The following is a 27,075-nucleotide window of genomic DNA, read 5'->3' on the forward strand; positions in this document are numbered from 1 at the left end:
CCTTTACACAATGCGTATCTTCTTGTATTTAGCATCTCCATTCAATATATCAATAGGTTTGGCCGCCATAGATTAAAAAGACTAGTATAGTCAATTACAAGATGACATTACAAAAATAATGCACACTATAAATTGCAATGTAGTAATTATGTAATTGTTTTATAATAGTGAAAGTTTTGTGTTGAAAATTTGAATTTATTGTTTTTTATGTTGCTTTAGGTTTGCAAATTATCTTTGTATGCTGCCTGCTGAGAATATATAATAATTATCAGTTGTGTATTATGTTACTTCAACAACTTCGTGCTCATAAATTATCATTGTGTTTAACTTCTGCTCTGCCTCTTGCTGGTTATATTGTTTGGAAGTTGTATAACTACAATAAAGGAACTGCTTCAAAGAAGTATAGAAAAAAGCTAAAACATTCCATCCCTGGTCTTGTGAATGATGGAAACGTGTGTTTTATGAACTCTCTTCTACAATGCATGGCTAGCCAGCCATCTTTTACAAAGTGGCTTGAATGTATTCGCGGAGCTTCGTATGTCAAAGGCCATGTATTGTTAGCTGAAACTCTTCATTGCCTGATGCAAGCATTATCTTCTGGTGAAGACATTAGTTATTTTGATTCAACCTATTTGTTGAAAGAATTGATGTTGAAAGGATGGCACATATCTCACGAAGAGCATGACTCTCATGAGTTTTTCCATTGCATCATGACTACACTTGATGAAGAATTGAGCTCAAGTAAATTGGATGTATCTTTGTCTTCTATTTCTGACCTAACTCAAAAATTGTCCTTTTCAAACAATGCAAGTGGTGAACACCTGTTTAGATTTCAGCCAAAAACAACAAACTATGATGCAGGCGACAAAGTGCCTAACCACTCAAAAAAGCAAAGTTTTCATGGAATGTTCTCTGTTAGATTACGTTGCTCTAAATGTGGGAACCAAAATCCAATAACTTACGAAAGCTTTGACAGCTTAAGTGTGTCACTTAATGTTTACCATCAGCATACCTTATTGAACTGTTTACAAAAATTTTTTTCTTGTGAGGTTCTTAACGATGTGAGATGTAACTCTTGTGCATCAAAAAAGATAAATGGAGACGGCAAAGGCTTTTTAAATAACAACCTGAAAAAATCAAAACAAGTAGCTAGGGGTAGACTAGGTGCTCATTCCTTATTTCCCACATTGACAACTATACAATTTGTAAGCAAGTTATCAAGCCTTGGTTTTAGTTTACCTAGAAAACAAAACTCGCCAGCTTCTCAAAGTTCACACATTGAAACAAGGTCATTTTATAAGCTTACTCATATTTCAAAGTATCCACCGTGTTTATGTATCCATTTACAAAGACTGGTTTGGAAACATGGTCACCCAACAAAGTTATCTCATCACATTGCTTTTTCAGAAGTTTTAGATATGGGAAAATTTTCATACAATTATGAAGACAAAAAACCAACTCAACCATTTATGTCATCAATTAATCCAATAATTAGTTCAATAATAACTAACCGACCTTACACCAATGCTAAGTTAAGGATGAATTTTGTTGCAAAATTTCGAGACCGCAACGGTTTGCGTGGTGGAAATTTTAAACGCAACTTGAGTAATGTTGCCAGTAAGAATTGCTTGTACCAACTAACAGGTGTCATTGTTCACATTGGAAACTGGAGTTTTAATGGTCATTTTGTAGCTTATCGAAGACATGTTTTAAAGGATAGTGATGGTAAAGCATCTGTTCAATGGTTTTATGCATCTGATACAACTATCCAAAAAGTATCAATTAAAAATGTTTTGAAAAGTCCAGCGTATATGTTGTTTTATGAAAGAATTTAAAAAGTTTTTTGATATGAAAATGATTCCATACTTTGACTTTAGATGTATACTTTTGTTCTTTTTTTTTAGAAGTGCTGCTGTTTCCCATTCAATAAACTTTTTTTGACTGTATCATATAAAAGCAGTGTGCATGACTTATTTCTTGTATGTCTTGCACAAAGATATTTTTTGTTAATGAACTCTGAGTGTTTGTATGTACATTGTACAAGTTGTTGCAAGCAAAACCCTCAGTTTTTTTTGTGTTATTAGTACATGGTTTCAAAGTGTTTCGTCAACGTTTGTGCTAAGATTACTCTTTTGTTCTTTACTCTGATAAACTGTGCTCAGTTTGTTAATTTAAAATGATTAGGCTATATTTTTTAATGTCAAACTATCGCGACCTTTATACACAGGCCATGTCAACATGCTGCTTCAATTTTGACTGGCTGATCTGTTAGTATCCAAAATCGCTAGTATAAGTTAATAGTGTGAGTAGTAGTTAATAAATATAGTCTTTGTGTGATGTGTAGCTATTTTTTCTGCTATTGTTACCATACAAATAATAGACTAGATTTTAGTACTTGTGCTCGAAATCAAAAAAAGCGTCTGGCAACACTAATATTAGGGATAGATTTGTCCCTCATGTAACATAATGTTAGGAGTTTTGCAGTGCTTTGAGCTTCAGTGATCACACTTTGGCAATTTGGATTCTCAAAGCTATGATTTTGAAGGGATATATTAGCCTATAAACTAAAGTAAGTAACTGAGAGTTCGAATTTACATGATCGGTCTTCAGTCCGCAGTTGTCTAGGCCTGTGTGTATAGATCACTATGTGTCGAACAGTGTAACTGTATCACTCATTGTAAAGCTCACGATTTCAGAAGCATTTCCCAAAAGTACTATTTATTTTACTTATACATGTATAATTGTATTGCTTGACTTTTTTTTGTGTGAACCAATTGACACATCATTTGTTTAGTGATACATTTCAGCTCAATAACATTGTGCGGTTGTGCCTTTTACTTATCTCTTCACTGATGAAACTTGTTGGTCACTTAATAGTCTTTGACTAATTGTTGTAATTCTGAAATGCAGATTATGTGCACTGGAGCATGGAAATTTCTTATTTGTTACCTGTCAGTCACTTCAAAGACTTTAATCTTCTTTCAAAAAACAAAGGAGTGATTTTCACTATTTTTTAGCAAATTGCTTGTAAAATGTCTAAACTACAGATAAAAAAATGGACACAAATTTGTTTGCTGTTTTTAAGTGACATAAGTGCAAACATTATTACTATGTTCAGTATGCTGGGTGGGTAAAACATTTCCCACAGACTTTACACAGATTGTGAGATCCCTGACAAGTTAAGTGATTGATTACTCTGTTGTTATTCATAAAAACAAATGGATAAATGAAGTGAAACGTTCATGATTATATCCCAGACAGCAAGTCAGTCGTTTTTACATTGATTCAACATCAACAGACATAGAATCAATGTAAAAAGCAACTGATTTTCTGTCTGGGTAGGTACCATTCTCAGTAAAAATCTAAGTTTGCAATCTTTATGAGGATAGAACTTCTTGTCACATCAAACTGATAAAGTTGAGACAGAGAAAAATTGCTTTAACTGTTATGTTAAAATTTTACAACAAAAGCATTGTAGAAGTACCACCATGACTTTGCTCAAGGTGTCATTGTTACAGCATTTAGAGACAGCCGTATGCCTAATTTGCTTGATATGGTAACCAGAATGATTGGTATTATAGCACTGTGGTAAATGTTACATCATATTCTAGTTGCTTCAAGGATCGTAACTCAGCGCTTATCAAGGCAATGCTCAGTGAATATAGTTTTAACATTGACTTAACTTGGCCATAAAATGGAATAGTTTCTGATAGAAAAAGCTATTTAGAAAATACAGCATAGCCTATTGGAAGTGTGTTGTTATTTGTTCAACGGCTTAAAATGTGTGATTTATTTATGTGAATTATGTTTTGTCATCTATCATAAGGCTGTTGGTAACAATACATAAATATAAATATATGGAACCGAACAACTGTTGTGCACTTGTTGGAGCATGGGAAGCATTGTGAATGTAAGTGCTATTATTAACCTTAGTTTGTAACAATTACCTAACTTCAAAATGGTTAGTGTGATAGAGATAGCAACTTGCTATGTTACCTTTAGATCAATTGTTGGTCTTGAAGCTCAACACCTTTTTCAGTGAACATTTAAATTATTTTCAGCTCTGGTATTTTCTAAGCTTTCTGAGAAACTATAGCTGTGACAATGGAAATTGATTGATTAAAACTCGACTTCTCTCAATTGCAGTATTTTAATCATCTGCTCAATAGAGCATATTAAGTTCCAATCAATCAAAATCAATTTTTGTAACTGCATTGAAATTATATACTTTAGATGTTTTTTTATAAGATTCAATTCTAATACAGTAGCCCCGTTTATTTAATCCACCTTGGGACCGGACGATTTCGGGCTTAAATGGGCGGGCCTATTAAGCGAGGGACGATTTTCTGCCGCTCGTATCCAGTCATTCCAGACCGGACCAAATTGGGCTTGATGCGATTGGTGACAGTAGTTTTTGTTTTTGCAGGTAACAATTTATTTCTTTGCTAAAAGTCGTGATTTATTGGGTGAAAGCAAAAGTACACTTGAAGTTCCCCAGGAAACAACCACCGTGAACTTGTTCTCCTTGGTACACTCTGCGTTTCCTAGGTAAGAACTAACATACTATTGTCAACCGCATTGCTTATGTAACCCGATTTTGAATTTATATGCACCTTTAAACCTTTATAAATTGTCACCTTAAAATTATTTCTGAATTGAGTTCTTTGAAAGTGCGGTAGATTAACTTTCTATTCTTCGATTGAAATCCAGTGTTACAGTAAACAGAACTCTTCTTGCTCCCGCGAGGTTTGCAAGGCTGACTATAGTAATCTCTTCTTGGAAGCAATATTTGTGGTACACGAAGCGATTTGTTTATACTTTATCGACCGGTTTCAACTTGTGTACATTCTGGCAATAACAAATCCGTTCACTCCTGAATCCCCAAACTGAAAATAAGTCCACCAACGTGAAGTTAAACATCAGTCTGTTAAGTTTTATACCTGCATCTTTACACGTTTATTATGACGTTGCCCGAGTACAACCGTTCGAAAATTTGTCGCGTCATTGCGGAGTTTACTTCTGTGAAGACCAACCCATCTACCTTCTCAGAAGTGTCGAGTGGAAGGAGTGCTAATGTATGGTCGCTGCTTTATCAAGACCGTTACTTAAACTAATGTGTTCATTGAGATATTCATTTAACTTTAAATTGTTGTTCAAAAATGTATTTTTTGAGAAATGAATTTATCTGACTTGTCGACGGCGACTATGTCAAATATTTCAATTTTTATGAAGTAATTGAACTTTTAATTAAATGTAGTTTTGGAACACTAATTTTGTAATTATCTCCTGCAGTCTTACCCCGGGTAAAGTGGCTGCCATCTTTTCATGTTATTCATCCAATCATGTTACACAGCATTTTGGATAACCAGCTTGATGCTTTTGAAACTTTTATTAATGTTTTATTTTGATTAACATTCCTTTAATCTACGTGTTAGTAAACTGGGTATTGTTGCTGCTTCCTGTTATTCGTACTGGCCACGTTTGTGACAATGAATGAAGCGACTTGATGTATTATAACAGCACTAAAAGGTGATTTCTATTGAGAAAATACATGAAATACTTGTTAGATCATTACTTACGATTTCAAATAAAGCCGGTTATAGTCGGTGCGAAATATCGAGATAAAAATGTTTTATCTTACACAAGAAGAGGTATAAAAAGTTGAAATTCGCTGGTAAGCGTATGTCTAAATTCAGACAAAATATTTGGATACATAAGGTTTCTAGTGATTAGTTAAGACAAGAACTTGCTGAAATAACAAAGAAGTCATTTCAAGTATGATACATTAGTACCAATCCAATCTGCAAATCAATCTTATTGTCCATTGATTGAGCGTGTTCAGAGTTAATGCAAGAACTGATTTGCCGGTTGAAGCCACGTTGTGTTTGCTTCGTTATCCAAACAACGTTTCCACCGACGCCATGGCACAGTGGTTTGGTTTGTTGGCTCCTTTCATTCAAGCTTTGTGCACTTGGTTTAGCAAGAAATATGCCGGGTCGCATGAAAGACAAACAAACGTTTGTCTATTCTTTATTTTATATACCTCGTAGTTTTGAACAACTGTTTTTGTAGATTAAAGGAACTTCGAGGCTGCTTTGCGCTGTCTGTGAATGAAGAATACGTCAACTTCGGTGAAAGCGTCAATCTAAAGTTGTCAAACAACGACGAGATAGCCGTCATACCTCCTCTGAGTGGTGGCTAATTGGATTCAGAGATGGATAAAATAACCGACATTGTGTTCACTCATGATGAGCTTCGAGTCCAGGACGCCGCTGATAAAGTATCCTCAGAATATTGCGGGGCAACCTCTATGTTCATTGGTAAGTTAAACTTTAAAACTGTTAAGCTCGTCCACCAACTAAGTATGCTGCGATTTCTCTCAGCTTAACTTGAGTTCATGGAACTTCGCTGAAACGACCATAGTCGTCTTGATCGTGTTGCTGTCATGCATGGTAATCATGAGGGGGTTTGGGGTTAGGGGTTTTAATTAGGCTACGGTACCCGATAATTTTCAAACAAAAATTCAAAAAAAAAACACAAAAACCCCCAACCCCAAAAACCCCCTAACCCCTATCCCCCAACCCCTATCCCCTAACCCTATAACGGCAATGATAATTAGGCTACGGCGCGCAATAATTAAAAAAAAAACTCACCGAATAGGGCTCTCACCGAAAAAGGCTCTCACCGAAAAAGGCTCTCACCGAATCGGACTCACCGAATCGGACTCACCGAATAGTAGCAGACCCGAATTGACAGTGATAGACACCGTGTTTCGCCCATGAAGCTGGACTTGTCAGTATCGCACCACTAACGACACGAGTATTCACATGAGCTATCATGTTAGAATCATAACAACAATTTATATTTGTGTCCAGTCCTGCAATACGCACTAAAGCAATTTAATAGATATAATACCTGCTGAATTTTACTTTATGTGTTGAATTTTATTTGTCATCATTGCATTCGCTGGAGCATACTGCAGTGCAGTGGTCTTATGCTGTTGATATCATAGTCTGGTGATAAGCTACTACTTTAAGATGGCGTTTATTTTATACGCATTTTGTTTGTTTTGGTTATTACCTTTTAAGATGCTGGTAAACAAGCGTGATGACTTGCATTAGTGTTACACGCAAAAGGATTGCTGGGTTGGTTTACTGGAAAAAATGTTTCTAGTAGGCTCATGGCTTGTTGATTATTTTAAAACTTGCTTTGCTATTGGCAGGCTGCTTTTAAATCATTTATCAACCCTGCCAGAAAGATGAATCATAAATGCATCCAAAAAGTGTTTTAATATTTAATAAACGAAAAATTCTTATTAATTGTCTGTTTTAAACGTGGCTCTTGATTCTACAAATAGAATCGTTATATGGTGATCATATGCTGCGCCGATTAAGCCGCCCACGTCCGTAACCTGATCATTAAACAATAAACATTCATTTTTTATATAGAAATAGCTTGTGAACCGCTAGAGCCCCAGCTAGAAAATGTCGGTGGCCTATTAGGGGACCAAAAACGAAGTTTCCTTGTGTTGAGGCGAAGTTGCTCTTTCCATGGATTTGTTAAAATTTACATGTTTGGTCTAAAAAACGTTTCCTGCTACAAACAGCAAATCATATTTATGGAAAGTTGGTGGTTTCCTTCATTTGGATCCTTTCTTATGATTTGCACTGAATGGATTTGTCAGGTTAATGTTAATACAATATTGATTGTAGGAGTATTGATTGAATTGCACAAGGTCATCTCGTATAGGGATGCTTTATTTTTCAGTGGAAAAATGCATCTTCAGTGATAATCTTGACAGAAATTTGTTTCTTTGTTTTATTTTTCTGATAATGGATTTCGTTTGTTCTTTCCAGGCACCACCAGGGACATAAAGAACGGTCGTCATATAGTGAAGTTAGAATACGAATGCTACATTGAAATGGCCAAGAAAGAAGTTGCAAAGATATGCAAACAAGTCCGCTCCGAATTGGAAGATATAAAGCATGTCGTCATCTGGCACCGTCTGGGGTGAGTTGTCACAAGTATTGTGATGTCAGAGCTGTCTGACTGAGGTTTACATCTCGCGTAAAGGAAGCTTGTGGTTGCAATGTTAAATTTAATTTTACATAGAATTGCTGAGAATCGACTTAAATTCAATCACTGACATCTTTATCCCCATTCTCTCGCTATAATTGATATGAAAGTTTTAGTCACACACTTCACGACAGTTTTTGCCACTGTATGATTCAATTTTGCTTAAACAAGTGCTTGATTCGAGGAATAAAGAAAAGTGGGTAACGGAAAGTTCTTTCACTTGTTACAGTTTATTCCTTGTGCTACTGCTCGTTGTGGCAGTGCTATAGTTTATGTCGTTATAATGTTGCTATTCTAGTTCAGTCACGCTGTTAGTGAAACGATTCGAGGTGATGTAGCACAGCTGGTTTCAGTGATTCAGGGAGAAGAAGACAAGACAAATGCCAAAAGAAGGAAGCCTACAGTAACTAGATAGTGATATTGAGAAGTACTTGCGTGGTGATCGTCTGAGATAGGTTGGACATCTCGAACCAATGGATGAGAATAATTTGACCGAGCGAGCTAGAATCAAGTGGTGATGGAAAAAGTTAGATAAGAAGAACCAAAGAAAACATGGGCGGACACCGTAACACCAGGGACCAGGGTGATCTCTGACTAAAAAGAGCCTAAAAATTGAGGACGTCATCACTCATCAATGAAGGGAAGGGAGGTGGGGAATCACTGCAGACAACTGGTCGACCTATGATTTCGAGACAAGGAAACAGGAATAATAGCCAATAGACTACTTAGTGAACAGCACGTACCAGTGCACAAGCATTGCATGTAAGAGGGCTCTACGCAGCAATAGATGCCCACACTGTGGATCAACTATTCAATGTATTGATCATTTAATTGTGAGTTTAAAATAATTGTGCTTGATCTAGTAGCGTTACTTTGCTTATTTAATGAACCAATGGCGGCTACGGATCGGTCTGCACATGCTTTTCTTTCAAACCCTGACTGAAACATTTAAGAGACCATGAGATGAATAAATAATAGGAGATGTTCTACTGGTGCAAATTGAGCTAAACTATCACAAGATGTATACAGTGACAATTTGCTTTTATTCCGACGTTTCGTCAATCAGACACGACTGACTTCTTCAGGGGCTAGACCAGGTAGTGACTACCTGTCTAGCATGGCAAAACACAGGACCATGTTGTTGAAACCAACTAAACACGCAAAATGAAAATTTAACTCTAGACAAAATTATCGCGCGCAAAGTTTGAATTAAGTTAGAAAAAAGGAAAGATTTAAATTTTAACAATAAACAACCCAGACAAAAATCTGTCATTTTTACATCTACCCAACGTCCGCAGACGTTGAATCAATGTAAAAATGATGGATTCTGCTGTCAGGGAAAAAACTGAAATACTGACAAGAGAGGAGAATGAACGGCATGAGTCATGATGAAACGAGTTTAAAAAACAAATATCAACGCCCGGAACATTCTGCTCCTTGCATGCATGCCATAACTTCAGACCATAGAATAACTTGGAGCAATTCTAAAATTCTAAAAGTTGAAAGTGATTATAGAAAGCGAATGTTTTCTGAAAGTTGGTTCATCAATCAAAAGCCTCATGTAATGAATCGCAATGATGGCATCTCTTTTTCTGCTATCTACAAAAAACTATTGTAAGTGGTTATTTTACGTTTTTTAAATTGGTTTCACGCTGATTGTAAAACTGTGCAGTGTCGTATGTGGTGACAGAGTGGAGGTGAAGAATTCATCGCCGGATTGTTGCATCGAAAGTTGCTTATTATCATTGCCTCGGGTGGGATTTGTCACAAGTAACGAGTTTAATTTGATCTTTTCAAATCAACATGTTCTTTGTTTAACCACGTTTAACTTTTGACTCTGTTCTATGGTTGTGGTTTTGGCTTACGCAGCTTCGAAATTTTAATGCGGAGTCATAATGTTGCGTTTTATTTATATAACAATGATCACTGCAAAAAGAAAAATCTAAGCATCTGTTTTGTCACTTCGCCAAACTTCTCTTCGTCATTATCATCCGTCTTCGAAGTAAAAAAAAGAAAATTTGAGCTCACGCCCCGCTGCTCGCTAGCTGCCCTACAGCCACCAAAAACAAATGGCCAAACAAGCTGAGAAGCACAATTGAAGACCTGAGTTGCAGAACTACTGACTGAAGTCACGTTTTGTTGAAATCAAGTTATCACCAAAAGCATATTTTATGATGGTCAATGCATGTCTTTGTGCAAAATCTGCTCTAAAAACGGTTTATTTTCTATTGTTTGCATAGAAATAAAAGGTCTTAAAAGTTGTATTTTGGACTTCATCAAAAGTTTTCAATTCTAAACCACACTTGGCAACACAGTCGCCGCCACGTGCTTCCGTGTTCCCAAGAGGCTCTGCATCGCTGTCTGCATATTCTGCAACCAACCTGCGAATTCCGTTTATTTTACATTGAATCAATGTGAAAGGAACGGATTGATGAGATTAGGAAAATATACGCTGACAACATTATTCTTATTGGGTGATGTATTTTGTGGGGTGGAGTTAGTTGAACTAGTTTAAAGTTAGAATATGAAATCATGAGTTGCTGATTTCAATTTTGTTAAACTTTGTGCTTGGACAATGTCTAAACGAGAGCAGTCTCAACAATGTTAACATTTCTCTGTGTTTTGCAATTGTAAGTACTTGAACAATGTATAATTGTACATGCTCTTGATCCCACAAAGTAACAAGTGTTCCAACCCCGCAGGGCTGTCCCGGTGAAAGAGATAAGCGTCATAATCGCCGTATCTGCCCCTCACCGCGTCGACGCGATGAACGCCACGCAACAATGCATAGACAGGCTCAAAGCTTTCGTGCCAATATGGAAGAAAGAAATCTACAACGATGGCTCCTCTGAATGGATGGAGAACAAGGAATGCTCGTGGAATGAACGAAACAGCCAGAAAGCGACCACTTCATCCCAACACCCCCCTGGCAATGACGTCACCACGTAGTCGGCCATATTTGGACCAAGCGATTGTTACGCCACGGTCTTGTTATTGTTCAAACATGTCTTGTCTTTTTATTTAAGTCGTCGCAACGGGCAACCATCGCGATTTGGTTGACCATTGGTTAATTTGCATTCAGCTGGAAGCATTGTTTTGTTGGCTCTTCCAACATTGCTATCCATATCATACCTTTTATGTTGATGTGGTGTTCCAGCATCGCTGTATTGCCAATGATTTGTGTACCCTCCCTCCTAGGGACGCTTTGGAAAGAATTCGTTGTTTCTTTGCCATGGTGCCGAGTAGGAACTATTTTTTGAACTGAATTAATGGGCGCCTCTGGTGTGTTGAGTCTGATATGAACGGAAGATGTAAACGGCCGTGGTAGTTTGGTACAGGATGGTGTTTCAACTCTGCAGCACAACACAGCGTTTGTTCGCTAACCTTCACCTGTTTGATACGGCTATATATGAAGTGAGTAAGCTTAAAGAGAAGTACTGGGTTCGCCGGTAAACGCATTACTTTAATTATACACTATGTTTGCTCAATCCTCACCATGAATAGCGCAAAAGATTTGCGAATTATATTTACACTGATATCTTCATGATAGTCGAAATGTCAGTAGAGTGTATTTAAACAATTGGAAATCTTTTGCTTTTACTGTTACTACAACAGTTAACTCGCTTTTCTTGAAAAGTGAAAAGCATGGCCGTGGTTCAATGTTCTTCTTCTGCTTCTTGACCGTCATGTTACTTGATTGCGATGCCGACATTTGTTCATTCAAATCTTATTGTCTTGGGGCAATATTTCTATTTATAACTGAAGACATTAGAATGTTGACATTGGTTTGTGATATATTTAGTGTGGTTGCCTTATGCCACGAACTTTGACTTTTGCGGTCCAATTCTTTTGTAGAGCGATGCTACTCGTGGCGATGGGATAGCGCAGCGGATAAGGCGCTGGCTTTCCTATCATGCAATCCAGGTTCGACTCCCCGCTTAAGCTGGTTGACATTGACAAACATCGCTCACCTCTACCCAGGGTGTAATAAATTGGGTGGGCAACTGGGCGTAGTTGCCACAGGAAAGGCGGCCGAGAGAAAGGAACTGGCCACCCTACTCTCGTTGGTGCCGATTGCTTAATATAATGAGAACTTTATCGTCTCATTCCTTAAATCTCAGTAACTGAGTAAGGGACCTTTACTTCTACTAGTCTACTACTGCGTGGGATAACGATATGCAGCAAGCTAACACAGCAACGTATGCTTGCCTGTCGCGGCTGTGCTGCTTTTCTGAAGCTATGTACGGGCGCGGAAGCGCAGCAGTTGCAACAATGTCGCTCCTAATCCCACAAGGAGTGTTTATGGGAACGATTTTCAATTCTTCTTAGCTTGTCAGTGGTGATACTCTTGTAGAGTGTGAAGAATGTCATCGCTTTAGACAGGACACTCATTTCCTCTTATGTAAGGGAAGAACATAAGCGTACCCTAGTACTGTCCGGCATCAACTAACTTGGGGCTTCTGAAGCTTTTTATTGTGCGACCCCATTTCAGAAAAGAATTCTCTATGCGACCTCTTGGTGGGCAGTTGACAGTGTAAACTACCCACTGTAGGCCCGTTTTTAATATGTTTGGCGACCCTAAAATTACGATTTGTGACCTCATTTGGGGTCTTGGCCCATAATTTTAGAAGCCCTGTACTAACTGCCGACTAATGGTCGCGTGTGTATTTTGTGTACTTCATCGCTCAACGCACACCTCAATCTAAGAAGTGACATTATTGTTATTTTGATGAAATCATGCACACTTTTAAGTATGCCGTGGCAACAGCAGTGATTAACTTTCATTCTTTCGCATTTCTCTGTGTTGCAACGTGCTGCAGGGGACACGTGCAATGGTATTTGCATATTAGTTTATTTCTTCCTCTCTTTAATAAGAGGGTTCAATCTTTGGTTGGCTACATGCTGATAGAGTAAAATTAAGATTGTACCCAAAGTACTCTCATCCAACTCGCCTTAGAAGTACTTTAACCCTATTTCCTGTGGGGGGGGGGTCGGTGGGGACTTGCTCCTTTTCAAAGCAATATCATTAAAGAACTACGCGATCCACAGCTTTAAAATTTCTTGACTTTTCCTAAAAATTATTCAAGTATTTATTCCGCTTTAAATGACGTTGCTATTGTCTATAGTTTTAGAGATATGGCATGATTTTCATAACATACTCTGATATTTTAGCTAGCTACTAGCTAGCCCTTTTGTTTTCAAATTATACGGATTAATAGGATTACTGAGCGCCGCCGTGCGTGGAACTGCGACGCAGATATCTCATGAATTGGCTTTGTTGTAAAGCATTCAACCGTAATGAGTCCGCCTTTTGTTTGCAAACTCGAGTTTTGAGTTGCTTTGATTAATCTTTTAATTACATCTGAGTTGCTTTGAAATTATCAGAGAGCATCCGATCAGCTATACTGAAAAAATGTAATTTTACGTTGTTTTCTATGGCGAATACATTTTGTTTCTAACTTATAACAAGAAGCAATAGGAAAATTCTTGCCAAAACTCTGTTTATCTCATAAAACAAACAGACTGATGTGGTAAGTTTCTTGATTTCTTGTCGGAAAGCAAGGAGTGCGTTCTTGACCAGCCAATAAACTTTTCCATGTACCTGTACACTTATATTCACATGAATGTTGTGAAAATGTTTTATGAAAACGAGAGATTGATGGATATTGAAAAGAACTTGACACAGACTATCTAAACTGCTTGGCTTTTGTGGAAAAACACGCGCAGCTAAATTATTGTGTTTTGACAAGCATTGTGCATATTGTATCATCACTGAATCTTTACCTAAATGGTAATTTTGCAGTTGCTTGAGAGATTACAAAATTATTTTTTTATACAAGGATTGAAAACTTTTGATATATCTCAGCAGAAACACTATTAGGACCAACTCAATAATTTCAAACTTTTCATTCAAATGTTGGTCTTCAAAAGCTTATTTTCACAAAACGGTGTAGGCCTATATCTTTTTCTCCATAAATTTGGACGTTTGTGTCATTTGGAGCAAAGTTGTTTGTTGGGTTGAAAGAATCTGAAATCAATGCCTCGTTTTTGTAACGTATCGTAACGTAATCTATCAGTCAGCGCTTTTGTGCCTTTTTGTTTTCGAATACATTTCCGTGACAAAAGATTGGCTTTTGTAATAACGCCATCAACCACAGAGTTGTAGCCTATTCTCTGACTGCATCTCAAACGCTATGCCATACTCAGCAATTTTTCTAAAGCATTGTTACACAAAATGCATATCTGACAAAAGAAGGGAAATATGTTGAATTGAATTATATTTTATACGGATCGTTTTCCTTGTCCTTGAAAAAATGAAAGAACGATTTTTATCGTTTGGCATAAAAATATGTATATTGAGGTTCACCTTGGTTTGCATAATGAAAATCACCCCAAAGAATTGCTTGAAGTGATTTTTGCAGCTATTTGATCCTTCGCGATGATATCAATTATAGTTTCTATCAGATGAAACCTGTTCAAACTATTTTTTTAAAACTATGGTTCATTCAAGAATATAATACTTTGTAAATATAGCTTACTTCATTTTTGCGTTTTTACTTCGATTTTTTCACAAGCAAGACTTTACACAAAACAAGTTATTTGCAACGTGCGTTGATTGACCATAGTAGCCTAAATGGACCAAAATGCTGTGGCCAAAACTTGATTACTTTTTATCAAAATGTTTGCACATTGGAAACAGCAATCACTTTGTTTCAAATCAGCAAATCACTTTTTGTCATTGGTTCAACGTCTGCAGACGTCTAATCTAATATACGACAAAATTGGTTTTCTGGGTCTTCGGTTCGAAAAACATCATTATGATGTATTGTGACGTGGTCTATCAGCCAGCAGTAGTTTATGCGTCTTTTGTTTTTGGATGTGTGTCAATTACAAAAGAAGGTTTTTGCAGTAACGCCATCAACCGCAAACTGCATCTAAAATGCTATTTCAAAATTTGAACAGAAAGAAATCTTCTAATGCGTAATAAATAACTTGACACAAAATGCATGTCCAACAAATCAGAAAAAAAATGTAGAAAACGTTATTTTGCAAATCTAGTTAACAACATGAAAAAAAACACTTCAATCATATTGACACAAACGTGCATTTTTAAAATATCAATAACCTTCAATTTTTCCCAAGGAAAAAGTCAACACTTTAGTGATTTTTTGTTTTTTTGCGACAATAGCACTCGGCCTGAAAAATAATTTTTTTCTATTTTTCGTATCGTTATGCCACGACTTTGAGTTTGTCACGCAGAACGGGAGTTCCATTTGGCAAACGACCTGTTCTATAGCCTACCAACACGATTTGACTAAACGATTACTATCACTACATTTTGTCACAACTGTTTGCAAAATTGTTTCATTCAAAGTGATCATTGTTGGTAAGTATTGAAACATTTCACTTTGGAATGCATCGTGACATAGTTTATCAGTAAGGAGTTTTAGACGCTCTTTGTTTTTGGAGTGCATGATATCCTAAAATGGAACAAGCTCCTATCGAAGCAAGTCACTACCTTTGGATAGGTTGTTGTTCAAATACCACGTGACACCACAGGCTACCTTACTTTTCTGTATTCAACCGCTACCCAGACAGCAAATCAGACACTTTTTACATCGATTCAACGTCTTTAGACGTTGAAATAATGTTAAAAACGAATAAATAGCTTCCTGAGATGTGCTGTGAAATACAAAGTGCTTCTTGATCATGCATAACCAAATTCGACAGTGTGAATGTGAAAAAAAATTTGCTTGATTTAGTTCCAATATCAAGTAATGACAGTACGGTTGAAAAAGTGTAGACTATAAACATGTGACTCAAAAAGAACTTGAAATAGTTTTTTTGTGGTGATTTTGTCTCATTCTCTGCAAATGTTGAAACAAAGCAAATTGTTTTTACAATGCCTCCGGCAAAACAACAAGCAAACGCGAGTCGGACGCCAATTACGATTTCATTGAAGCGTGGACGACGTCTCCGCGTAAGAGATTAAAATCTACACAATGGAATTAACCCGTCACACTCAATTATAAGTTAATTACGAAGCAATTTCTCAAGTCAAATAAAAAAATATGACCAACCATCAAATTATTTGATTTTTTAAGTTGCGCTGTTGAACAAATTGCAAAAGAGTTTCGATGTTATGTTGTCAGATAAATTATCTACACCATGTGAAAATTTGATTGATCTATCTTGCGTAGTTTTTGAGTTACACGAGCTCAAAGTGATAGTGTCGAACCGACCCCCCCGTCCGCAAGTCAACTGGCCGAAATACGTCACAGGATAAAGGGTTAACGTTTTTGTGAAATCTATTTCTTTTTTGCTCAAAGCGTCGAGCTTTTCAAAATGATGAAACTGAAATACCAGACTATTCCAAGTGTTCAAAATAAATATATGACAAAGTCCAATTTGAATTTCTTCTGTTACAGATCGCGATTTTGGGTATTGAACCTTCTTCAGTACAACTTTATAAACAGCATAGTACAGTAAAATTATCAGAAGAATTTCAAATTAGATTTTGTCATACATTTATTTTGAACATTGAATTTCCAGGCAATGTATCTTTTGATCCGTAATTGGGCTTCTCTCTTGCACCAGCTTGACTGGGCGTGTAGTTCTTCTCTAATATTTATGTTAAATTGCCTACCCCATTTTTTGCTTAATTTAACCCAAAAACACGTATTTTTTGATTTTTTTGTGGTGAAAGCTTGGGAGGTTGTGTTGCATCGTGGCGGTTGAGGGGCATTTGGGGTTGGGGACATTGGGGGGTAAGAAGGATTACAACGACTCGTAACTTGACCCCAACCGTCCGGGATTTTCATCGAATTTTTTGATTGGCGTTTTAATTTATCTGCTGAACGTAACTTAATTATCCCAGATAGTAAAATCCGTCATTTTTACATTGATTCAACGTCAGCAGACGTTGAATCAATGTAAAAATGACGGATTGTGCTATCTGGGTATGCTTTGTGCTACCCTACTTGAACATTCCGAATCGTATTTTGTGTTCATTTTTGCGCCTTAATTTACGCCTTTGTCTTTCGTGAATTCATCAGGTACTTTTACAGTCGTCAAACTTCACTTTTCTGTGTTTTGCCAAAAGTTTGAATTCTGCGTAGCTTTCATGACTTCAACGTTATAGCCTCACACATCCAAAAAGTTATGAAGTTTATTTTAAGACAATTCACGCATAATCAGCAGAATTGTCGAGCCCCTGACAGCAAATCCGTTGTAACGGTCCAGGAGTTACTGCGGTTCACAAGTTACCGTGCTGCTGCAGCGTGGCAGTCTAGAAGTGACGTCAGACCACAAATAACCAGAGCTGCCTCTCAGACCACAAATGACCAGAGCTCCATGGAATGGCGTCCTTGCCAATGGAAGCAAAATTCTAAGCCCTTCTGCCCATATCATATCCCATTCAGCAGATTCTGGGTGGCACTATGGGTCTTTTTCTCATGGTTCTTAATGCGCTTGGTTCCATAGTAAATTCCATTCAGCTCGTATTTGGTCGCACCAATTAATGTGGGCGACACCATTGAATCGTATGTTTGGGATGTATGATATACGTTGTTGAGATGTAAATTAATGCAATGTGCGCTGAATAAAATAATGTTGATGGCAAAACGTCGTCAAATTCCGTTTATTTTATTTATTACATTTCGGATGGTAATTTTCTGCTTAAGAAAAAAAGTCTCCAACTTTTCATTATGACGCACAAATCCATTGTTTGGTCTTCAGTGTGGTTGCAAGAATGCAAGGTCAACTATTTCTTGAGATTAAGCCGCTAACATTTCAAGCAAACAACTTCAAGCCAGCTTGACCTGCCTGGGGTTATATAAGCAGGCGCGCGTCACGCTTGGCTGGTCGAAGGGTTTGAATAGTCTACCGCTATCATTTGCATATTGTGACATCAGCAAAGAAATAGCGTTGACAACTCCCAATGACACACGATACCTGCAGGAAAGATTGTTGGTCTTGATTCCACACCGATATATTTTCCTTTCAAAGTGAAAACGGAATAAACTAAAAGTTGCAGAGAAAATCAACCAAAGGATGTCTAAAGTGTTTTAACCTACCCCCCGTCTAGCCTTAGCTGGACATCGATGGCCTCGTGTGGTGGACACTTAGGCTACTCCACGTTACTGTTAAATTTGAATTAGGGGTAATCGTTTCCAGTAGCGTTGACGGGGTTCAGGGAGTAGCTACTTTTAGATTCGGGCTCTGATGAGTTTGAGGCCCGTAGGCTAACCTTTCTAAGGAGCCAGGAAACCATAGCGTTTCTCTAAAAGGTGTCTTAATTTAGAGTCCAAAGATCTTATTGGTCGGCTACCGGGCCTAAAATATCCTCTCAACGGCCCTGTTCGTTTCTCGAATTTATTCAGATATGTTTACCGGCGTTTGCAATCATCCCATCAGTTTATCCCGTGAAACACGTTTGCTTCCTTGTCAGATGACCTAGAAAAGAAGGTGTTTTCACTTAATTTGAGAGTCATGCTAACATAATGAAAGCGAAATTTCTCGAACACTCTTCCGTTTGTGCATGTCGGGCATTCCCACAGCCGGAAGATCCTTCTAATTAAAATCAGGATTAGAATTTGCAGAGAACCATGTTTAAAGTTAGCCGCTGAATTCGTGACTGCAACTCGGCTGTGCGTTGACATCTAAGTCGAAAATATTCTGACATTAATATTTATGCGAGTGCTGTCGAGAAAAGTTGTATTGTCTTCTAAATTCTTTTCTTAATTTTATGCCAGTTGGTTGATCAGGCTAGGGACGGTACATTACGGGACGCACAACTCCGTTGTTCCTTCAACATTAGAAGGGTCAAGTGCCAATTTGACATTTTTTTTACGCTTTACTGCAGGCTTGCTTTCAACTAAAAACCTTAAATTACTTTAAAACCAACTTCACTTTTCTTATATAACCCATAAAAAGAAAAATATTTTGTAAATTACAAAAAAACGTAACCCTTCTAGTGTTGCGGATAAGCCATAATCAGATGAAGTTTCGCATCCCTATGATCTACAATCCCTAGATCAGGCCCATAATTGATGTCGTAAATGTATACCTGGGCATTAGTTTCGGATTGCCACTCATTTAAAAAAAGCAATTCAATGTTCACCGACTCAAAGTTTTCTGACGATGGTTCAATGTAAATTGCACTGATGGTGTCAACTTAATTGTTTGTGTTCATAGCACAACTTTTGTATCGAAGATTTATTAATTTATGATTATACCTGGGAGGTGTAGCCTAATTTTAATCTTCTATGCTCAGGTGACTGATCACAGAGACTTTTTGTAATATATTATTCAAACTACAAAGAAAATAAGTTCAAGTAATACTTGTTGAAGTGACTTTCACTTACTAATTCACATCATATGCTGATAAGAATAGGGATGGAAAATCTCAGTAAAATGTTGCATGTTAAGAAGTGTAACCTGCATTTATCGCCTCACGCATGGTCTCAATTTTGTGTTGGTGTCTGAGAACCAACTAGGTTTTGGATTAGATCTCTACCTTCCAAGCTGGTAGTTGGTTTAAGTTTAAGGGTTATTCGAAAGCAGAGTGGCATATCGTAAATAGTTTAGCTTTTCATTCGCAAAGTCGGTATAATAAACAACGGTAGGCCTATATGACGGGATTATCTTCCTTGCTAGAATAAGACTTGTAGTAAGCAGATTAGTGGCGAAAACTCTTCACGTTTTTCTGCGTTGAATTTACAAAAAATAGTCAGATTTTTCACCTCAAGCTTGTTATTTTGCTAAACCGTAAATGTGACCTTTTCTTACAAAGGTCACATAGAGTTATGTATAATTTAAAGATATGAGCATCCAGCAAACTTCAAAATGCTTGTGCCTGTGTCTGATGGAAAGATGAAAGATTGTTTTTGGATTGTTTCGAAAAGTTTGATCTGTAAGTGATCGTAGCTTGTGTGATAAAAAGTAATTAATCTCTGTAGAAACGTTCAAAACCTTAATTGCTAGATTCGCATTTGTCGTGAAACGTGGTTACTATGACTTTCGTCAATGTATAGCGAGATGGGCAACCCCTGAGGCGATCGAGTCACCGCTATGCTGGCAGCTCGATAGAAGCATTTTTATAAATGCGTTAAAATTATTAGAAGAATGCCGTTCATAGTGTCTTTCCGTTATCAAAACCTGCTACGTTCAACTGTCACACCACTTTAAACGTGGCCTTCTCTTGGATAAAAAGTGAAAATTTGCTCATCAGATAAACCCACATTAATTTTCTCTGACCTTCAAACTACACCTCACAATAAAATTTTGCTGCTCTTTGTAAAACCTAGTGAAGATTACGTCATCGTGTTCTTATGCAACTTATTTTCGCGGTTATGTGACCTAGTGACGCACTTCATTCACTGAGTAGTCTTGATAAAATCGATCATTTATGCCTGAGGAATGTCAACAACCTTCGAAAAAAAGCAAATTAAACCTGATAACTTGAGCCGTTACTGTTGGCTATTTAGCCAACGTCAAGTGCATCATGGTAACCAACATGTGCAATGCGTTAAATGCAGTTATTCCGTTAGTCCGACCCGTTAGCTCAGTGGTTACGCGCCCGGTTCAAGATCACGCGGCGCTGGTTCGACTCTTGGGGATCGCGCTTAAGCAACGCATTTCAGGACTGCTCTCCATTCAGCGGCACCTAGTGAATGGAATAAATTCCCGACAAGAACACTTCAACAATCGGAAAACTTCACTGTTAATCTCGGTAACCGGCCCTGCGTCAAGAGCCTCTACAAGTATGCGAAACTACCAGGAATAACCAATCAAGGCTTTGTCAGTCCGAGGATAAAGATTCAAAACCAACCAACTAACCAGCTATTCATGACGCAACGTTTCAAAATTAGATTTGTCGTTTAATTAGTCTAATTCTAAAAGTGACAAATAAAAAATAGCTAAATAATTGCAAGCAATTCATTTAAGTCTATCCTACGAAAATGATTTGTAGCCTATGCTTATTTTACGTTTAGGCTATACTTAGAAAGAATTTATCCCAATCAAAGTTGACGTTTCAAGCTTTTGACGTGACAGAAACTTAGTTTTGATGCTCAGGCCAATCGGCAAGCCCAAGGTTTGGATAAATTGTGGTCTTACCGTACTTTAAGTTGCGATTCAAAAAGATGTATTTTTTGATACAGCATTTAGACTTGCGTTAGAAGCATCCCACACTTACAGTTACAGGCTAAACGAAACGGCCTATCTCTGTTAATTGAAAGTATTTAAAAGTAAAAGCAGTGCTGCTTGCCAAATAATACGGTCTATTGATGCAGCTTAAAAGCCCAATGAGCTGAGCTGAGGTCGCTTGGTCATTTGGCTGCCACACCAAAACGACAGAAAATTAAGCTATAGGCCTAGGCCCCAATTATGATTTCAAAACAAAAATGCGTTAAATTAGGCTTTCACCACAATCAATAGAGAGATATGAAAGCTGTCTTTATAAAGCAGGAGGCGATGTTGTTGAAAATTACACTCCGGCAGTCAAACCATTGGTCTTGCTGTGTCGATAAGGTCGGGCACTTGTTCAACTGATCGAGCAAATGGAAATTGACCGAGCAATCGGTCTGTTGACTTATAATTGATTATGGGAATCTTAGGCTACCGTATCCTCTGTCTGATGAAGTTTCTTTGAAAGCTCCTGGCAGTTTCACATAGCTTACTAGTTGAGGTTTTCAAACACTGACGCAGAGTCGGGTGGCAAGTTTGACAGAATGAGACTGTTGAGGTATAGGCTATGGTTGTCTGTGAATTATTTTATTCACTAGTAGCCGCTCAATAAAGAGTCGAAATGCATTGCGCAAGCGACCACCCCCCAGAGTCGAACCAGCGCGGCTTGATGTTGCAATTTCTTTGTTTGATAAATAAGGGGGTTGACCAACTAAACAATCGGGCTTATAGGGAGAGTTAGTTTAGGCCTATTAATTATAAATGCTCGGCTCTTGTTAGGTAGATTGTTCTGCATGCTTACTGACATTGGCAAGATCAAGCAATGCTAATTAGGTTTTGGGAGTTTGCACTTGAGCTACACATTTGGTTTGGTTTTAAATCTTTATCCTCGGACTGAAAAAGCCTTAATAGGTTATTCCTGGTAGTTTCGCATAGGCTACTTGTAAAGGCTTTTGACGCACGGCTGGTTACCGAGATTGACAGAGTGAAGTTTCCGATTGTGGAAGTGCTGTCGCAGGGAAATTATTCCATTCATTAGGTGCCGCGGAATGGAGAGCAGTCCTTAACGTACGTTACTCAAGCGCACACCCCAGCACACCCGAGGTGCGAGCCAGCGCCGCTTGATCTTGAAGCTTCTTCCATGGACTTCTAAATAGTAGAATCTGGACTGGAAACGCAGTGGGCAACAGTAGGCCAAACAGTTGGTACAACAGTTGGCCAACTAACTAACCCTGTTGGCCAACTGTTTGGCCTACTGCGTTTCCAGTCCAGATGCTACTATTTAGAAGTCCATGCTTCTTTGTTCACAAAATCACGCGCTAACCAACTGAGCTATCGGGGCAGCAATTAACTCCTCTCCATTTAGAGGCACTTAGTGGATGGAATAATTCGCAGACAACAACACTTAACAAGCAAAAACTTAGCAGTTTTGGGTCTATGTAGGCTAAGTGGTGGATTGATTGAAGCTTTATCTTCGGCACGCACGCCCTGAGAGTCGAACCAGCGCCTCTTGATCTTGAAGCTTCTTCGTTCCAGAAGTGATGCGCTAACCAATTGAGCTATCGGGGCGGAGTTTAAAGCCTCTTTGATTGAAAAAGTGTCATGATTATTGATTACGCTCTCAGAAAACTTTCTTAGTCCGAAGATGAAGATTTCCATCATCAATTATTTAGCATTAAAGAAATAAATTTGGGGTAGCCTAATGGCGAAAACAGTTACGTCTTCATATAGCTGTGCTTAATAGGCTATACACTGTGACTGTCTCATGAAGTCTGAGAGCAACGCATATGTGTGATTAAACACACTAGGCTAATAGCCTGCATGTTACATGGCTATCCCAAAATGCGCGCATCAGTAGCCTAACAATATTATGAAACATTTATTTAGTTTTTCACCTCATGTTTTATCAAAGACGTACAAAATATCTATCAAGTTGGAAGTTCGATACTCGCCCAAGACACATGGTTGTGCACCACTGAGTGATGATCCCAAACAAGGGCGAAACTCGAGTTTGGCGTCTTCCATTTTCATTCAATCGGGGTCATAATTTTTTTTTAAGCGAAATCCATTTATTTGCTTAAAACTTCATCAAAAGTGACAGTTTGAACTTTAATCAAAAAGACCAAAACCTATGTCATCATCAGATTCTTCCTCGGATTCCTCTTTCACCTCTTCATTGGCTTCGTCTTTTGCTTCTTCAACAGCTCCGACACCACCACCAGCTGGGGCACCGCTTCTTACACCAACGTTGCAAAGAAGGCTCTTGATCTCAACTCCTTCTAGAGCTTTACCAAAAAAAACAGGCCAGTAAGAGTCAACTTCAACCTTGGCAGCAGACAGGAGAGTCTTAATCTTTTCTGCCGTAATTTCAACTTGATCGTCGTGCAAGATAAAGGCTGCGTAAACACAAGCAACTTCGTTGGATGCCATGACTATAGATTTAGAGGGAAAATAAAGTGCAAGTCGCCGAAATAGGCCTTAGCAATATTGAACAATGCACTTTTTTCGCCCGTTGAAATATTTTCTTTATGAAGTTGTCTGGCGCCATCTTCAGACGAAAATAATCATTATACACAAGGTTACCAGATTAGCCTTTTTACGGCCAAATATGTCAAATTTGGCCTCTTTTGAAGTGTTTGGTCGACAAGTTTTTGTTTGGCCTTTTGGCTTTTTTTGGCCTTTTTTAAATTTCCTGATTGCCACAATCAATTTGTTTAGATATTCTGTGAAAACTGCAAGAAAAATACAGTTCAGTTCAGTTGTTTTTATTTCTGACCATCATATCAAAACAATACACGTCAACATAGCAAAGGTCGAGAAAAGGGTAGAAGCGACAAAACGCGAACGTTAAAACGTGCTTGAGACCGAAGTAAGTTATTGATTTGAAAGAAATTTCCCAGCTAGAAAGCTACGTATATTACACGTTGATTTTTGGTTGATTTTAAGTAGTATGGTATCTTAGGTAGAATTCAGGTGTTATTAAGGAGTTTGTGTACACCAACAAAAATTCACTTGTTTAAAAAACATTTTTTTAGAGACATATTTTAGCTATCATTTAGTATGACTAGTGTGTAAATATGATTCTAGAAGTTTTATCAGGGATTATTTTGTGAATATAACTCTTGCAAAAATAACACGTGTTTTCCACGTATATTACACGTGTTCAAAATCCTATGATTATTTGACTAATTTTTAAGGTATATAAGGTAAAATCACACCCAGAAGAGGGCATACAAAAGAGAAAAAATGTTTACCCCAGCAGAAGGATGTTTTACCGGAATTTTTTGTATGTTGATTATATGTTGTTTCCACGTGTATTGCACGTTTCCATCTGTTGAAAAGTAACACGTGTTTTCCACGTATATTAAACGTTTTGAAGTTCTTTCGTTCATTTGGGCAATTTTTAATCTGTGTTGATTGATTGATTGATTGATTGAATCTTTATCCTCGGACTGGGAAAGCTTCTTGCAGAGCTTAATCCTGGCAGTTTCGCATACTTGTAGAGGCTTTGAATCACTGACGCAGGCCCGGTCACCGAGATTGACAGAGTGAAGTTTCCGATTGTTGAAGTCTTGTTGCCGGGGAACTATTCCATCCATTAGATGCCGCTGAATGGAGAGCAGTCCTTAACGTGCGTTGCTCAAGCGCACACCCCGAGAGTCGAACCAGCGCCGCTTGATCTTGAAGCTTCTTCGTTCCAGAAGTGACGCGCTAACCAATTGAACTACCTCCCAAGGACGGTATAAACAGAAAGAATTCTCCACTCAAGTGGATTGGTGTCAACCACGCTCCTCCGCATTTTTTAGGATATAAGTTAGATTATGTGTTTTTGTAGGTGTCTTTACACGTTTTTATTACGTTATGTAAAAAGGAAATTTCATGACATTTTTTAGTCGCAAATTAATGTGATCTTTTAACGATAGTTCTTAGTGTAAATTTAAGTGGTCTCGCTTACTGATATTAAACAATTACAGTACTTACTAAGGTTTGGTACGGCAGCCACTTTAACAAGTCGAAATTCTGCCACTAAAAATGACTAGAATGAAACCGCCAACCAATCATAAGCTCCGGTTTAAGTGACGTAAAAATGGCGAAAAGAAGATGATAGAAAGCAAATTAAGTGATGGATTTTTTGTCAGCTGGTTGGCTTAGGGGTTAAGGTTAGGGCTAGAAAGTAGTCATTTCATTGACGCGGGTTCGATTCCCACCACTGCTATTTCTCTTTTTCTTCTCTAATTAAAAACAAGCATTAACTCTCCGAATGAGTGCTAGAAGGGTCACAATTGGACAGTAGCCTCTTATAACAATATGTGTTATACAAATGTGTTAAATAAATACAAATGTGTCAAATTGTTGATTTCAGATACGGTACGCGGAAATTAGGTAGAGTGTGGGTGTAAAAACACGTAAAATCCACCACCAAATATACGTGTAATACACGTGAAATAGTGTCGACACTTATACGTGTATTATACGTGAAAATTAACCTATAATACACGACCCAAGGAACGTAGAATCTACGTGTCAGATACGAGGAAATTAGGTGTAATGTGGGTGTAAAACACGTAAAATCCACCACCAAATATACGTGAAATAGTGTCGACACTTATACGTGTATTATACGTGAAAATTAACCTATAACACACGACCCAAGGAACGTAGAATCTACGTGTCAGATACGAGGAAATTAGGTGCAATGCGGGTGTAAACCACGTAAAATCCACCACCAAATATACGTGTAATTCACGTGAAATAGTGTCGACACATATGCGTGTATTATACGTGAAAATTAACGTATAATGCACGACCCAAGGAACGTAGAATCTACGTGTCAGATACGAGGAAATTAGGTGTAATGTGGGTGTAAAACACGTAAAATCCACCACCAAATATACGTGTAATACACGTGAAATAGTGTCGACACATATGCGTGTATTATACGTAAAAATTAACGTATAATACACGACCCAAGGAACGTAGAATCTACGTGTCAGATACGAGGAAATTAGGTGTAATGTGGGTGTAAAACACGTAAAATCCACCACCAAATATACGTGTAATACACGTGAAATAGTGTCGACACATATGCGTGTATTATACGTGAAAATTAACGTATAATACACGACCCAAGGAACGTAGAATCTACGTGTCAAATACGAGGAAATTAGGTGTAATGCGGGTGTAAAACACGTAAAATCCACCACCAAATATACGTGTAATACAAGTGAAATAGTGTCGACACATATGCGTGTATTATACGTGAAAATTAACGTATAATACACGACCCAAGGTACATAGAATCTATGTGTCAGATACGAGGAAATTAGGTGTAATGCGGGTGTAAAACACGTAAAATCCACCACCAAATATAAGTGGAAAATACGTGTATTAGTGTTGTCAGATACGAGGAAATTAGGTGTAATGCGGGCGTAAAACACGTAAAATCCACCACCAAATATACGTGTAATACACGTGAAATAGTGTCGACACATATGCGTGTATTATACGTGAAAATTAACGTATAATATACGACCCAAGGTACGTAGAATCTACGTGTAATACACGTGAAATTTCTAGCTGGGTTGGCACGGTCGCCACACCTTCAGAAAAATTTAAGATATAACGGGAAAATAAAAAAAGAAAATGTTACAAAAAAACAAAAAACAAATAAACAACATATATTTAGGCTATAGCTTTATTAGCCCACATAGCTTTAGCTGATATATTTAAGAATTGTATGGACAGTTGCTATGAAGATCGGCCATGGTGCGTTATCAAGAGTGCTGATGGTCGTAAGGGGAACACGTCTTG

At 37.8% G+C, this 27,075-nt stretch overlaps 3 protein-coding genes and 1 pseudogene across 3 annotated transcripts; 3 read left to right on the forward strand and 1 right to left on the reverse strand.

Moving 5' to 3' along the window:
- The first annotated feature begins 227 nt into the window (after positions 1-227).
- Positions 228-3,826, forward strand: LOC145787106 (ubiquitin carboxyl-terminal hydrolase 30-like). The gene has a single exon (XM_082598830.1). The coding sequence runs from the start codon at positions 282-284 to the stop codon at positions 1,833-1,835; it is 1,554 nt and encodes a 517-aa protein (XP_082454956.1). The 5' UTR covers positions 228-281; the 3' UTR covers positions 1,836-3,826.
- A 5-nt stretch (positions 3,827-3,831) lies between these two features.
- On the forward strand, positions 3,832-6,202 carry LOC145787108 (uncharacterized). Its single transcript, XM_082598833.1, has 3 exons — positions 3,832-3,910; positions 4,427-4,548; positions 6,073-6,202. The coding sequence occupies exons 1-3, from the start codon at positions 3,893-3,895 to the stop codon at positions 6,200-6,202; spliced, it is 270 nt and encodes an 89-aa protein (XP_082454959.1). The 5' UTR covers positions 3,832-3,892.
- LOC145787107 (molybdopterin synthase catalytic subunit-like) lies at positions 6,086-13,301 on the forward strand. Its single transcript, XM_082598832.1, has 3 exons — positions 6,086-6,320; positions 7,857-8,010; positions 10,779-13,301. The coding sequence occupies exons 1-3, from the start codon at positions 6,215-6,217 to the stop codon at positions 11,023-11,025; spliced, it is 507 nt and encodes a 168-aa protein (XP_082454958.1). The 5' UTR covers positions 6,086-6,214; the 3' UTR covers positions 11,026-13,301.
- Positions 13,302-23,373: 10,072 nt separating this feature from the next.
- Positions 23,374-23,694, reverse strand: LOC145787908 (large ribosomal subunit protein P1 pseudogene; annotated as a pseudogene).
- Between the last annotated feature and the right edge of the window lie 3,381 nt (positions 23,695-27,075).

Source organism: Aplidium turbinatum, chromosome 18, assembly GCF_918807975.1.
Source record: "Aplidium turbinatum chromosome 18, kaAplTurb1.1, whole genome shotgun sequence".
Taxonomy (NCBI): Eukaryota; Metazoa; Chordata; class Ascidiacea; order Aplousobranchia; family Polyclinidae; genus Aplidium; species Aplidium turbinatum.